At 35.4% G+C, this 14,802-nt stretch overlaps 1 protein-coding gene across 2 annotated transcripts in view; it reads right to left on the reverse strand.

The window, feature by feature from the left end:
- GRM7 (glutamate metabotropic receptor 7) overlaps positions 1–14,802 on the reverse strand; it is a 1,106,888-nt gene that overhangs the window by 602,905 nt on the left and 489,181 nt on the right. For both annotated transcript variants that reach the window (XM_074284035.1, XM_074284034.1), the window contains exons 3-4: positions 7,780–7,921; positions 6,667–6,821 (exon numbers count right to left, since the gene is read on the reverse strand). In XM_074284035.1, coding sequence (XP_074140136.1) covers positions 6,667–6,821; positions 7,780–7,921 — 297 coding nt within the window. The remainder of the gene's footprint in view (positions 1–6,666; positions 6,822–7,779; positions 7,922–14,802) is intronic.

Below are 14,802 nucleotides of genomic sequence, written 5' to 3' on the forward strand. Positions count from 1 at the left end.
AAACTAGGGAATTGATTCAGTTTCTCTCTGCTGGTTGCTTCTTCTTTCCTTCAAGTCTGTGTTGGACATAACTTGGATTGACTCAGCAAATTGTTGATTTTGCTATGTGAGTATTTGTATCAGGAATAAACACATTCTACAAATGGATGTTTGATTTATTGTTTTGTTGAATTTTAGACTTAGGAAAGTGATTGATAAATGTTAGCTAACCAGATTAAACTTGAAAGTATGTCATGAGTATGTTTTATGGGAGTATTAGTTTTTAAACATTTAGCAGAAAACTGGAATCCTGTCTCTCTACCCTAATCAGAAACCACCCTTCAAATCCACATACACAAAAGCACCTTATCGTTATTTACAAAAAATATTCACTTGTAGGACTTGGAAGCTGAATACATTATGTCGAGAAACAGAAGACTATATTGAGTCATGTTATAACTTCTCTAGGTATCCTTTTCATCCTCAATATGGGATACAAATGATCAGTTCCAGAGTCTCTGCTCCTTTCCTTATCATTATCATCATTTATATACGGCTATATTTATAACAAGGTAACATTGATCATACAGGGAGGGGGGCATTCAGGAAAGAGCATTAAAATTCACCCCAAACTTCTCATTTTATAAATGTTGGAACTTAGGCTCAGTTCTATTAAGCCAAGTTTATACAACCAGTTGGTTGCAGGACCAGTATTAGAGATAGGTCTCCTAACTTCTGTTCTAATGTTCTATCTACTAGCTCATACATCACCTAATGGATTTTTGTTGCTGATGCTACTGCCTTACAGTAGCTTACAATATTGTGGAGAAAGACAACAAACAAAGGGAAGCTGAAAAGGAAGTTGGGGAGGGGGAAGAAAGGGAAGGGAAACATGATGGAGAAAATTCAAAAGAATAAATATGGGTGGAATTCACATATAGATGTTATAGCAGGTTCAGTCATGTTTGCTGCACTCTTACTCATATACACACACAAATACACACTTCTGTGCATTTATAATGTATTTCAAAATTGTGTAGGAAGCCAAGTTGCTTCATAGAACTTTTTGAAAGTTCATTAATAAGGGAGACCATTTAAGCCATTTCTGAAGCAGCTCTCTAAAGGCAATAATGATGAAACAGATGAAAAGAAGCTGACCTGTGATCCTCTGTTTCCAGGAAGAGGATTGCTCAGGACTAAGCCAGCCCCCAAGTGGTCGAATGATTTGGAGGGCAATCAGTTGACATAGACTTAGGCACTTTCCTCTCAGTAGAGCTATTCAGAGCTGGAGATGATTATTGAATGCCCGGGTTAATGGGGCAACGCAGAAGCAAAGAAGATGCCAGGGATTCCTTGGCTCATCAGACCATTCAGGGAAACTAAAAATTACAGAAGTGTTTTGGCTCAGGAAATAGACGAGCATTGCCAAGGTTTGAGACATTCCTTGGCTCTCCTGTGAACACTGAGCAGCCAAAAATGTCAGTGCAGACCTTTCCATGACTCTCTTCCTTGCTCTTATCTGGTAGTATCTGTGGCTTTTTCCTTATTAGAAAAAAGACATCCTTGAATGGAATATGCAGGGATTATTTTGATGATAAGGACTTCTTCATTTCAAGTATCTGTCATAGTATAGTGGAAGAAACAGAGTTTGGAAGAAGAAAAATTCTAATTCCATTTCTGACATTTCTTTGATAATCACTTAATGTCTTAGAACCTCAATTTCCTCAACTATATAATGGGAATGTTAGACTAGCTGCTTCTCAAATTCCTTCATACTCAGGATCTTTGATCTTTTAATCCTATTTTGCTGATGTGGATCCTTTTGCCACATATAGAAAGTCCAATCTCTATGCAATTTAAACACAGTCTTTATGAATGACTGAGATTGAACAATTCATTCTTCTGTAGTCAATCTGATGATGAATTTCCCTTTGCTCTGTTAAAATGCTCCCCAAATGACAGATCTGCAATCCATGACATCTTTAGTCACTATAGTTCAATAAGAACTGTCTGACAGAGCTCAAGCTCCTGTTGCATTCCTTTGAGAATTCTGGCTTTGAGAAAACTAGAATTTTCCAAGAGGGGTGAAAAAGACAAGGTTTTGAAAATATTAATGAGGTGCTGTTAGTCACTGCATTATAATGTACTTGGAGGGGGAGAAAAATCCTATAAAGCAAAAAATTTTAACGTTGGTCCATGAACTTTTAATTTTGTTTTTAATATTCAAATAAATGTAAATAAAACTGTTTCCATTGTAATCCTATATATTTTGTTGTATGTATTTTAAAACATTATTCTCAGAAAGGATCCATACATTTCACAAGACCTCATCTATCCTCTATTTAGTCATGAAAGTGATTTTTCTAAAGTGCAGGTCTAACTATGTGATCCTTACCCTTACCATCTACTCAATAAATTCTAGAGACTCTTTATAATCTCCAGGATAAAATACAAATTTTTTCATTACACAGTGCAGAGACCATCTTGTCACTTTTTGTATCTACAGTGCTTAGCACAGAGCCTGGCACATAGTAGGTGCTTTATAAATGTTTATCAATTGATCAGACTGGCAAAGGTGTCCATAAAACAAACAAACAAACAAACAAAAAACAAACAATGAAAAAGGTAAAAAACCCTTCATGTGAAAGGAAAGAGGCAGAAGAGCAAAGATTTCTTACATCTAACTTTTTAAAATTGTCATACATTGGAAATATACTCATTTGGAACTTCTAGACATGAGACCATTTCTAGGAGATGATAATGTATAATACAAACAATTCCAGATTTGAAGTCTGGAGACTTGGCTCCAAATTCTGATTCTGCCACTTAGTACCTGCCAGATGTTGGATAATTCACTTCTATTCACTAGAACTTAATAAAATTGTAGGAGGGGGATATTAAACTAAATGGCTGCTAAGGTCTCTTCAAATTCCAAATCTTTTGCCACCTAAGTTACTTCATCATTTGGGGAAAAAGGTAATACTTCATTTCACCTATGAAACTTAAACCGTATGAGTCTTGGTTTCCTCATCTGTTACAATGAGTGGGAGTGGCTAAGTCACATAGCCCCTAAGGTCCTAGCTTGAAATCTGGGTCTAGATAAGATAGTATACAAAGTGAAGAGCTTGGAGTCCAGAAAGGTTGAATCCAGACTTTACCGCCTGTCTTTCTAGACCTTGAGGTCTAGAACCTCTTAGAACAACCTTTCAGGTTGTTTCTTCACCCATAAAGTAAGAATGATAATAACATTGACTACAGAATTTCAAGGGAATTAATGAAAAAAAATGCAAATGAAGATGGCCTAGCTTTGCCAAACCTAAAACCATATTATAAAGCAGTGGTCATCAAAACCATTTGGTACTGGCTAAAAAATAGAGCATTCGGTCAATGGAATAGGTTAGGTTCACAAGACACAATTGTCAATGAATATCGTAATCTAGTATTTGACAAACCCAAAGACCCACTTTTTGGGATAAAAACTCATTATTTGACATAAACTTCTGGGAAAATTGGAAACTAGAATGGCAAAAATTAGACACTGACCACACCTAACACCATATACCAAGATAAGGTAGAAATGAGTTCATGATTTAGACATAAAGAATGGTATTACAAGCAAATTAGAAGGACAAAGGATAGTTTATCTCTCAGATCTATGAAGAAGGAAGGAATCTGTATTTAAAGAAGAATTGGAATTAATTGTTGAACCCAAGATAGATCATTTTGATTATTTTAAGTTAAAAAGTCTTTGTACAAACAAAACTAATGCAGACAAGATTAGAAGGGAAGCTATAAACTGGGAGAATATTTTTAGAATCAAAGGTTCTGATAAAGGTCTCATTTCTAAAATATGTAGAGAATTGGTTCATATTTATAAGAATTCAAGCCATTCTCCAATTGATAAATGGTCAAAAGATATGAACAGACACTTTTCAGATGAAGAAATAAAAACAATTTCTGATCATATGAAAAGGTGTTCTAAATCACTATTAATCAGAGAAATGCAAATTAAGACAATTCTCATGTACCACTACATACCTCTCAGATTGACTAAGATGACAGGAAAAAATAATGATGAATGTTGGAGAGGATGTGGGGAAAACTGGAACCCTAATACATTGTTGGCAAAAAAAGTGAATTGATCCAACCATTCTGGAAAATAATTTGGAACTATGCTCTAAGAGTTATCAAAATGTGTATACCCTACAATCCAGCAGTGTTTCTACTGGGCTTATATCCTCAAAGAGATCTTAAAGGAGGGAAAGAGACCCACGTGTGCAAAATGTTTGTGGCAGTCCTTTTTGTAATGGAAAGAAACTGGAAACTAAGTGGATGCCCATCAGTTGGAGAATGACTGAATAAGTTGTGGTATATGAATGTTATAGAATATTATTGTTTTATAAGAAATGATCAGCAGATGATTTCAGAGAGGCCTGGAGAGATTTACATGAACTGATGCTAAGTGAAATGAGCAGAACCAGGAGATTATTGTACACAGCAATAACAAGATAATACTATAATAAATTCTGATGGATGTGGCTCTTTTCAACAATGAGATGATTCAGGTGAGTTCCAATGATCTTGCGATGGAGAGAGCCTTCTAAACCCAGACAGATTATTGTGGGAACTGAGTGTGGATCACATTTAGCATTTTGGATAGCATTTTCACTATTTTTGTTGTTTGCTTGCATTTTATTTTCTCATTTTATTTTCCTTTTTGATTTGATTTTTCTTGTGCAGCAAGATAATTGTATAAATATGTATTCGTATATTGGATTTAACATATGTTTTTAGCATGCATAATATATCTTGACTTATTTCTTATCTAGAGGAGGAGGTAAGGGAGAAGGCAGGGAAAAATTGGAACATAAGGTTTTGCAAGAGTTAATGTTGAAAAATCATTCATGCAAAAAGCTTTAATAAAAAATTATAAAAATAAAAAAAAATAGCACTGACCTTAGCAGGATTGTTGTAAAGATAAAAAAAAAAGAGAGAGAGAGAGAGAAATGATAATAAGGATCCTAACAATGATGATGATAACAATGGCTTCTACTTATATAGAGCTATAAAATTTGCAATACATTTCACTCTGATAATTCATTTTATACTCACAACAGGCCTGTGCAACAGTTGCTATTACTATCTACACTTTACAGCTGAAAAACTAAGATATAGAGTTTTTATATGACATCCAAAATCATAGACTTAGTAAATATCTGAGACAATGATTAAAACTTTGTCTACCGAGCTGCCTAGTTATTGAGACTTAGCATTTATAAATTGCTTTGCAAATCTGAAAGTATCACATAAAGCCTCAATATTATTATTATTGCTACTGTTTTTGTCGGAGTTGTGATCATCATCATCATCATCATCACATGATCTTATATGACTTCAGAAGATGTCTTCTAACTTAAGAGCAAGGAATCTGAACCTGGAGTTGATGATTTAAAAAAAAAAAAAAAAAAAAAAAAAACAACCTGATAATTACATTTGACCACAATTGATTTTATTTGTAATCCAGTATATTTGATTTTATGCCTATAAGGCATATCACTGTGAAAAAGGGGGCATAGATTTCATTAGTTTGTGAAATGATTCCATGACACAAAGATTAAGAATTCTTATTCTAAAGCCATGGTCCTATGAAAATTCAGAAGAAGCTACAGGTAATACAAAGTGAAGAGATGATTTTTTTTTTTTAATCTTAAAAACATATAAGAAGGAAGCTGAGAAAAATCACCTGAGCTTTCTAAAAGCCTACATAGAGGAAGCATCCAGCATTGTGGAGAGAATAATTAATTAGGTAAGAGAGGAGGCAGAGCAAAAAGGAATGCAAATATTTGATCCCCCTTTGAAAAAGAAGCCAGAGCTCATTTTAATGTGTGAAGCATATTTCGGGGAGCCTTTGGAGACGAGGCCTAACAAAAAGAAATACAAAGCTGAGGATCCATAGAGGAGTTCTCTTTCTTTACATAGTGTCTATTTTTGAAAGAACTTTTCTTTTCAAATTAAACAAGAACATAAATTGTAATCAGCAAGTTCTGCTCACCCAGAAGGATGCCAATTAGATTTCCCTCCATCCTCCTGCTTTTGGAAGGTCCCTGGGGCTGCTGGGAAGGCAGAGACCTCAAAAGCTTACAGGGATGCAAGAAATGTTGGCTCCTGAAAGAGGTGATATGCTATGTAATCACAGGCTCACAGGGCTGTAAGGGACCTTGAGAGGTAATGGGGAGAAACATTTCTCATAGTTATCCTGCTAGGAAAGTAATGGATAAATTACAAAGGGAATTTATTCTCTCAGATAATGCATCTCAACTCATATAGGATTGTGAGTGTATTGTTATTTCTCTTCATATTAACTGAAATTCTATACTATCAGAAAACTCCTGTGGTATAAGTAAAAAAAGTGCATGTTAATAACTCTACCATTGGGAAAATAATAGAGTTCACTGAAAAGAGGAATATCAACTCAGAGAAGGCACTGGGAAAGGTGTGTGACCTCATTTGTGTTTCACAGATGTTGGGCTTGAAATGCCGATGAATAAATAATGTATGAGCCATAAAGACATGGGCTTATCTACTTGCCTTTGCCCACCTCATTCCTAGTAGCCACTGAGAATCATTTCCAGGCCTTCCTGGCTCTGATGAAGTAGAAGAACCAGCTCTGAGAAATCCATTTCTTACCTTCCACTGTGGCTCTTTTCGGCTGAATGGTGATGGCTCCTTCAGCTATGTCTTCATGATGATGTAACGGGTTCACTTTAGAGCCCCAGCTGTCTGATCCAACCCATAGGAAATGACCCACTTGGTTTGCTCTTTTGGCTGCTGCCAGGATCTGTCTGTGGAAAGTAAAGCACTTGGCATTAATGGAAAGGGTAGAACAAAACATGTGTGCATTAGTCTAGCCAATCAAATACAACATCTAACTAGTAAGTGTCTGACAAAAACACAGTTTCTACTGCATCATGGAATGCTTAACTATAAAATACAAATCTGTGCTTCCCTAGAACTCTAATCCAAATGCCTTATCAAAGAATATTGGGATGATAGATTCATGTTCTAGATTTTATTTTTACATACATATTAGATATTATGGGTTATACAACTATTAACTTAGTTTTGTCCTTCTTGTTTGTTGAGGTGGAATACAAGTTTTTTGATGACAAGAAATCTTCTCCCTGTTGTTTTTATATCATCACAGTCTAGCATACAAAGTAGTGATTACTCAGTATTCAAGGTTTTCATGCAAAGAAAAACTGCCAAGAGTTGGAACTTTGTGTGTTCTCTCAAATCTGAAATGAGAACTTACTCCAATTCTCATACTAACCCAACATTGAGTAATCAATCATTCTGTTAACTAGTGATCTGGTCTCATGCAAATGATCAAGACTAAACTCCAATATCAATGTTCAAAAATAATGCCATACCTATATTTATTGTAGAATTCAAACATTTGTTTTAAGACATTCTCTTTAACGTAAGAAATAAATGTTTTCTAGTTTTGGATTCAAATAGAATCTCCAAAGAATTTACTGATCTTTAACTTTTAAAAATGATATAACACAGCACTTCTCTTAATAGAGGTGGGGAGGAGACCAAAATGAATGATAGCAACCTGCTGTGACTTGCATTGTTTCTTATCATTAAGTATTCAGCTTAGAAAGCATATATTGACTTTGTCAGTGTGTAATAATAACTTTGATCCAATACTCTCTTTATCCTGCTGGTGTCTTCATCCTGATCTGCCTCCTGAAAGCAGTCACATGCATATTAACAAACTTCATCAGACATTCTTACTTTATATCCTCATCATTGGCAAAAATCACCACGGCTCTGGAGTTGGGAGTATCCAAGAGCTGTTTGATAATTCTATCAAAATCAATGGTCTTGTCTTTCCGTTCTTGAGGGATTCTCACTGACTGAGCAATGCAGAGTCCACCTATGAGAAGAGAAGAAGAAGAAGAAGAAGAAGAAGAAGAAGAAGAAGAAGAAGAAGAAGAAGAAGAAGAAGAAGAAGAAGAAGAAGAAGAAGAAGAAGAAGAAGAAGAAGAAGAAGAAGAAGAAGAAGAAGAAGAAGAAGAAGAAGAAGAAGAAGAAGAAGAAGAAGAAGAAGAAGAAGAAGAAGAAGAAGAAGAAGAGGAGGAGGAGAAGGAGAAAGAGGAGGAGGAGGAGGAGGAGGAGGAGGAGGAGGAGGAGGAGAGAGAAAGAGAGAGAGAGAGAGAGAGAGAGAGAGAGAGAGAGAGAGAGAGAGAGAGAGAGAGAGAGAGAAAGAGAGAGAGAGAGAGAAGAGGAGAAAAGAAAATTGTCAATAAAATAAAATACCGGGAGAGAAATAATAATGACAGGGATTAAAATGGTAATAAGAGAAATTTTTTTTCCAAATTTCTGATTGACAACAATTCCTCATGGCAACCCCACGAATCCATCAGCTATGACAGTATTCTGAACCATTCTTCCTTGGGACACTGCTTCACAACTTCATTGTTTCTGCCATATAATCACAAATGTCTCACTGTACTAGGACACATAGATGAATCTGATTTAGGGGAAATGAAGACTGAGGCCAAAGAAGAGGCAATGTGGAAGAGAGCTAGGATTGTGGATAGAATTCACAGACTATAGATAGGTAAGAAGCAGCTTCCAATCATGTCTTCCCATTGGGTGGCCCTGTGACTGTGCCAAGTGGCTTTATATAAAGTTCTGATCATCTCTCAGTTGTAATCCTTCTCTGGGAGGAGATTTCTTTTCTCTGTGAATCTTTTTCTCTGTCCTCTTCACTTGCAAATCCACATGATGCCTTCTCCTTGATCCAATCCAGAACTGACTTTTCGGACTCTAATTTCTTCTTTTATCCTCCCAGAGAATGGGCGTGGAATAACTCAGGGGCTTGTGGGAGAAATGCTTCAACATGTAAGCTCCTCCCCAGAAGTTCAAAGGGGTAAAACTCCCCTTAAAGGGTGGAACTAGAGAATTGTTAAGTACCGACTTAGCACTTAGTAAGAACCTAATATCTCATTATCTCATTAGCACTTAGTAAGAACCTAACATCTCCCTCTTTCTTTTGATTTAGAACACAGGGTGATCATGACCTTGAAACATAATCCATCAATATGGTAGGCATTACACATAATTACATAGATTACATAAACACATAGTAACATAGTAACATGATACATGCTAGAAGTATGTAACAAATAACATGATCAAATAATCATAAATTGAAAATTTATAAATGTCCATAAGTCCATTGTCCACAAGTCTCATCTTGTGTTAGGAAATCCAATGATTCCTACTGGTTTTAAAGTTTTTTAACAGTCTTCTCATTAGCCATGCTCTTTCAGTGTCAGATGTTTCTTAGATTTTCTCCTTTGTTTTGAGGTCTTTCTCTTTTTCTATCTCTCTCTGATGGACAAGGTGAATACGACTCATTGGCACTCATCTGATTTCTTCTCCTTCTGAAGAAATACAAGCAAACCCTCTCCCCCAGGCAGTTAACCTATCTGGTCCCTTCCATTCACCACTTTCTGGGTCTCTCCACATCACCTGGAGATTATCTAGGGACAGTGGATTTGTTCACACTGGACACTGCCCTTCTGGTAGGTTATAAAACCTGTCTGCCGGAGCCAGTGCATCTTTGTCAAAAATTAGAAAATTAATGGTATAGAGAATTAAATTTAGAAGTTCTCTAGGGTTACCTGTGGTTCCCCCTTTCTTTTGTTTTTGGAGGAGTGTCTTAATGTCTCTGTTTCTTCTCTCTACTATTGCCTGACCTTGCGGATTAAAAGGTATTCCAGTGGTGTGTAAAATCTTATACTGTGCACAAAAGTGTGCAAAATGTTTAGAAGAATATGCAGGTCCATTATCTGTTTTTATTTCTTGTGGCACACCCATAATTGCAAATGCTTGGATAAGGAATTCAGTGACCACTCGGCTGTCTCTTTTTATCTATCTATCTATCTATTTATTTATTTATTTACTTATTTATTTATTATTTTTTTATTAAGCATTTTAAAATTAATTTTAATTATAACATTTTCTTTAGCAGTACATATGCATAGGTATTTTTTTTTTTTATTTTTTACAACATTATCCCTTGTACTCCCTTTTGTTCTGAGTTTTTCCCCTCCTTCTTTCCACCCCCTCCCCTGGATGGCGAGCATTCCCATACATATTAAATATCTTATAGTATATCTTAAGTACAATATATATGTGCAGAACCGGATTTTGTTGTTCTTGTTGTTGCAAAGGAAGGATTGTATTCACAAGGTAAAAATAATCTGGGAAAAGAAACAAAACAAAAACAAAAACAAAAAAAAAACAATGCTCACAGTTTACACTCATTTCGCAGTGTTCCTTTTCTGGATGTAGCTGATTCTGTCCATCATTAATCAATTGGAATTCGATTAGCTCTTCTCTATGTTGAAGATATCCACTTCCATCAGAATACATCCTCATACAGTATCATTGTTGAAGTGTATAACAATCCCCTAGTTCTGCTCGTTTCACTCAGCATCAGTTGATGTAAGTCTCTCCAAGCCTCTCTATTCCGCCTGTTGGTCATTTCTTACAGAACAATAATATTCCATAACATTCAAATACCATAATTTACCAACCATTCTCCAATTGATGGACATCCATTCATTTTCCAGTTTCTAGCTACTATGAAAAGGGCTGCCACAAACATTTTGGCACATATAGGTCCCTTTCCCTTCTTTAGTATTTCCTTGGGATATAAGCCCAGTAGTAGTATGGCTGGTCAAAGAGTATGCACATTTTGATAACTTTTTGGGCATAATTCCAGATTGCTCTCCAGAATGGTTGTATTCTTTCACAATTCCACCAACAATGCATCAGTGTCCCAGTTTTCCCACATGGGCTGTCTCTTTTGACGTTGGCACTGCAAAAGTGAATCCTGAAAAGGTATCTACTAGCACAAAGACAGATGATCAAAAGATTTATAATGGGCCACATCCATTTGCCAGATTTCATTGGGTCTCAAACCAAGAGGATTCTTCCCTGGAGGGAGTGTAGGAGCATGGAAAGGAAGGCAATAAATATTTTTACTATGCTCCTAGATTCCTCTCTTGTTATTCCAAATTGTAAACTTAAAGCTCAAGCAGCCTGATGATATTTAGAATGAGATTCTTGTGCTTCCTGAAATAAAGGGTTACTGGTTAACATAGTTAAAAGGCTATCTGCCTTTGAATTTCCATCAAAAATAGGACCTGGAAGTCCACTATGTGAGTGGACATGCAAGATATAAATCTTGCCTGGATGCTTTCTCACTTGTTCTTAAAATTCCTTAAAGAGCTGATAAATATATTAGAGGCTGCAAATTTTATTGGGGCTGTGGCAATTCTTTGTACTACACCTACTGAATAGGCTGAATCAGTTATTATATTTACATCTCCTGGGTAATAAGTAAGAGCTAGCATGATAGCAAATAATCCATTCTGTTGAGTGGACTGAAAAGGAGTCCTAACTACTCTTTATGGTTAAATCATAAGAGTATATGGCACAACTATTTTCTTTTTTTTTTTTTTTTTTTTATTATATATATATATATATTTTATAATATTATCCCTTGTATTCATTTTTCCAATTTACCCCCCCTCCCTCTATTCCCTCCCCCCGACGACAGGCAATACCATACATTTTACATGTGTTGCAATATAGTCTAGGTACAATACATGTGTGCGAATATCACTTTCTTGTTGCACAATAAACATTAGAATCCGAAGGTACATGCAACCTGGGCAGACAGATATTAGTGCTAACAATTTTCATTCCCCTCCCAGTGTTTCTTCTCTGGGTGCAGCTACCTCTGTCCATCATTGATCAACTGGAAGTGAGTTGGATCTTCTTTATGTTGAAGATTTCCACTTCCATCAGAATACATCCTCATACAGTATTGTTGTTGAAGTGTACAGTGATCTTCTGGTTCTGCTCATTTCACTCAGCATCAGTTGATTTAAGTCTCTCCAGGCCTCTCTATATTCCTCCTGCTGGTCATTTCTTACCGAGCAATAATATTCCATAACCTTCATATACCACAATTTACCCAACCATTCTCCAACTGATGGACATCCATTCATCCTCCAGTTTCTAGCTACAACAAAAAGAGCTGCCACAAACATTTTGGCACATATATGTCTCTTTCCGCTCTTTAGTATTTCTTTGGGATATAATCCCAGTAGTAGCACTGCTGGGTCAAAGGGTATGCACAGTTTGATAACTTTTTGGGCATAATTCCAGATTGCTCTCCAGAATGGCTGGATTCTTTCACAACTCCACCAGCAATGTATTAGTGTCCCAGTTTCCCCACATCCCCTCCAATATTTGTCATTATTTGTTCCTGTCATCTTAGCCAATCTGACAGGTGTGTAGTGGTATCTCAGAGTGGTCTTAATTTGCATTTCTCTGATCAGTAGTGATTTGGAACACTCTTTCATGTGAGTGGATATAGTTTCAATTTCTTCCTCTGAGAATTGTCTGTTCATATCCTTTGACCATTTATCAATTGGAGAATGGTTCGGTTTCTTATAAATTTGGGTCAGTTCTCTATATATTTTGGAAATGAGACCTTTGTCAGAACCTTTGTTTTTAAAATATTTTCCCAATTTGTTACTTCCCTTCTAATCTTGTTTGCATTAGTATTATTTGTACAGAAACTTTTTAGTTTGATGTAATCAAAATCTTCTATTTTGTGATCAATAATGATCTCTAGTTCTCCTCTGGTCATAAATTCCTTCCTCCTCCACAAGTCTGAGAGGTAGATTATCCTCTGTTCCTCTAATCTATTTATTATCTCCCTCTTTATGCCTAAATCATGGACCCATTTTGATCTTATCTTGGTATATGGTGTTAAGTGTGGATCCATATCTAATTTCTGCCATACTAATTTCCAGTTTTCCCAACAGTTTTTTCCGAATAATGAATTTTTATCCCTAATGTTGGAATCTTTGGGTTTGTCAAAGATTAGATTGCTATAGATGTATCCTTTTTTGTCCTTTGTATCTAATCTGTTCCACTGATCTACCGGTCTATTTCGTAGCCAATACCAAATGGTTTTGGTGACTGCTGCTATATAATATAGCTTTAGATCAGGTACACTTAGACCACCTTCCTCTGAGTTTTTTTTCATTAGTTCCCTTGCAATTCTTGACCTTTTATTCTTCCATATGAATTTTGTTGTTATTTTTTCTAGGTCATTAAAATAGTTTCTTGGGAGTCTGATTGGTATAGCACTAAATAAATAGATTAGTTTGGGGAGTATTGTCATCTTTATTATATTCGCTCGGCCTATCCAAGAGCACTGAATGTCTTTCCAATTATTTAAATCTGACTTTATTTTTGTGGCAAGTGTTTTGTAATTTTTCTCATATAATTCCTGACTTTTCTTTGGTAGATGGATTCCCAAATATTTTATACTCTCAACATTTGTTTGGAATGGAATTTCTCTTTGTATCTCTTGCTGTTGCATTTTGTTAGTGATATATAAAAATGCCGAGGATTTATGTGGATTTATTTTGTATCCTGCCACTTTGCTGAAATTTTGAATTATTTCTAGTAGCTTTTTAGCAGAGTCTTTGGGGTTCTCTAAGTATACCATCATGTCATCTGCAAAAAGTGATAGTTTGATTTCCTCATTTCCTACTCTAATTCCTTGAATCTCTTTCTCGGCTCTTATTGCCGAGGCTAGCGTTTCTAGTACTATATTGAATAGTAATGGTGATAGTGGGCAACCTTGTTTCACTCCTGATCTTACTGGGAAAGGTTGCAGTTTATTTCTATTGCATATTATGCTTACTGACGGTCTTAAATATATACTCCTGATTATTCTAAGGAATAATCCATTTATTCCTATACTCTCAAGAGTTTTTAGTAGGAATGGATGTTGGATTTTGTCAAATGCTTTTTCTGCATCTATTGAGATGATCATATGGTTCTTATTAATTTGATTATTAATATGGTCAATTATATTAATAGTTTTCCTCATATTAAACCAGCCCTGCATTCCTGGAATAAATCCTACTTGATCATAGTGTATTATCTTGGAGATGATTTTCTGAAGTCTTTTTGCTAATATCTTATTTAAGATTTTAGCATCAATATTCATTAAGGAGATTGGTCTATAATTTTCTTTCTCAGTTTTCGATCTACCAGGTTTAGGTATCAGTACCATGTCTGTGTCATAAAAGGAGTTTGGTAGGACTCCTTCATCCCCTATTTTTTCAAATAATTTATATAACATTGGGGCTAATTGTTCTTTAAATGTTTGGTAGAATTCACATGTGAATCCATCTGGCCCTGGGGATTTTTTCCTGGGGAGTTGATTAATAGCTTGTTCTATTTCTTTTTCTGAAATGGGACTATTTAAGCAATTTATCTCCTCCTCTGTTAATCTAGGGAGCCTATATTTTTGGAGAAAGTCATCCATTTCACTTAAGTTATCAAATTTATTGGCATAAAGTTGGGCAAAGTAACTCCTTATTATTTCTCTAATTTCCTCTTCATTGGTGGAAAGATCCCCCTTTTCATTTGTAAGACTATCAATTTGATTTTCCTCTTTCTTTTTTTTGATCAAATTTGCCAAAGGTTTTTCTATTTTATTGGCTTTTTCATAAAACCAACTCTTGGTTTTATTTATTAATTCAATAGTTTTTTTACTTTCAATTTTATTGATTTCTCCTTTTAATTTTTGTATTTCGAGTTTAATTTTTGGTTGGGGGTTTATAATTTGGTCTTTTTCTAGCCTTTTAAGTTGTAAGCCCAATTCGTTAATCTTCTCTTTCTCAATTTTCTTCAAATAAGCCTCTA

The sequence above is a fragment of the Sminthopsis crassicaudata genome, chromosome 1, assembly GCF_048593235.1.
Source record: "Sminthopsis crassicaudata isolate SCR6 chromosome 1, ASM4859323v1, whole genome shotgun sequence".
Lineage (NCBI taxonomy): Eukaryota > Metazoa > Chordata > Mammalia > Dasyuromorphia > Dasyuridae > Sminthopsis > Sminthopsis crassicaudata.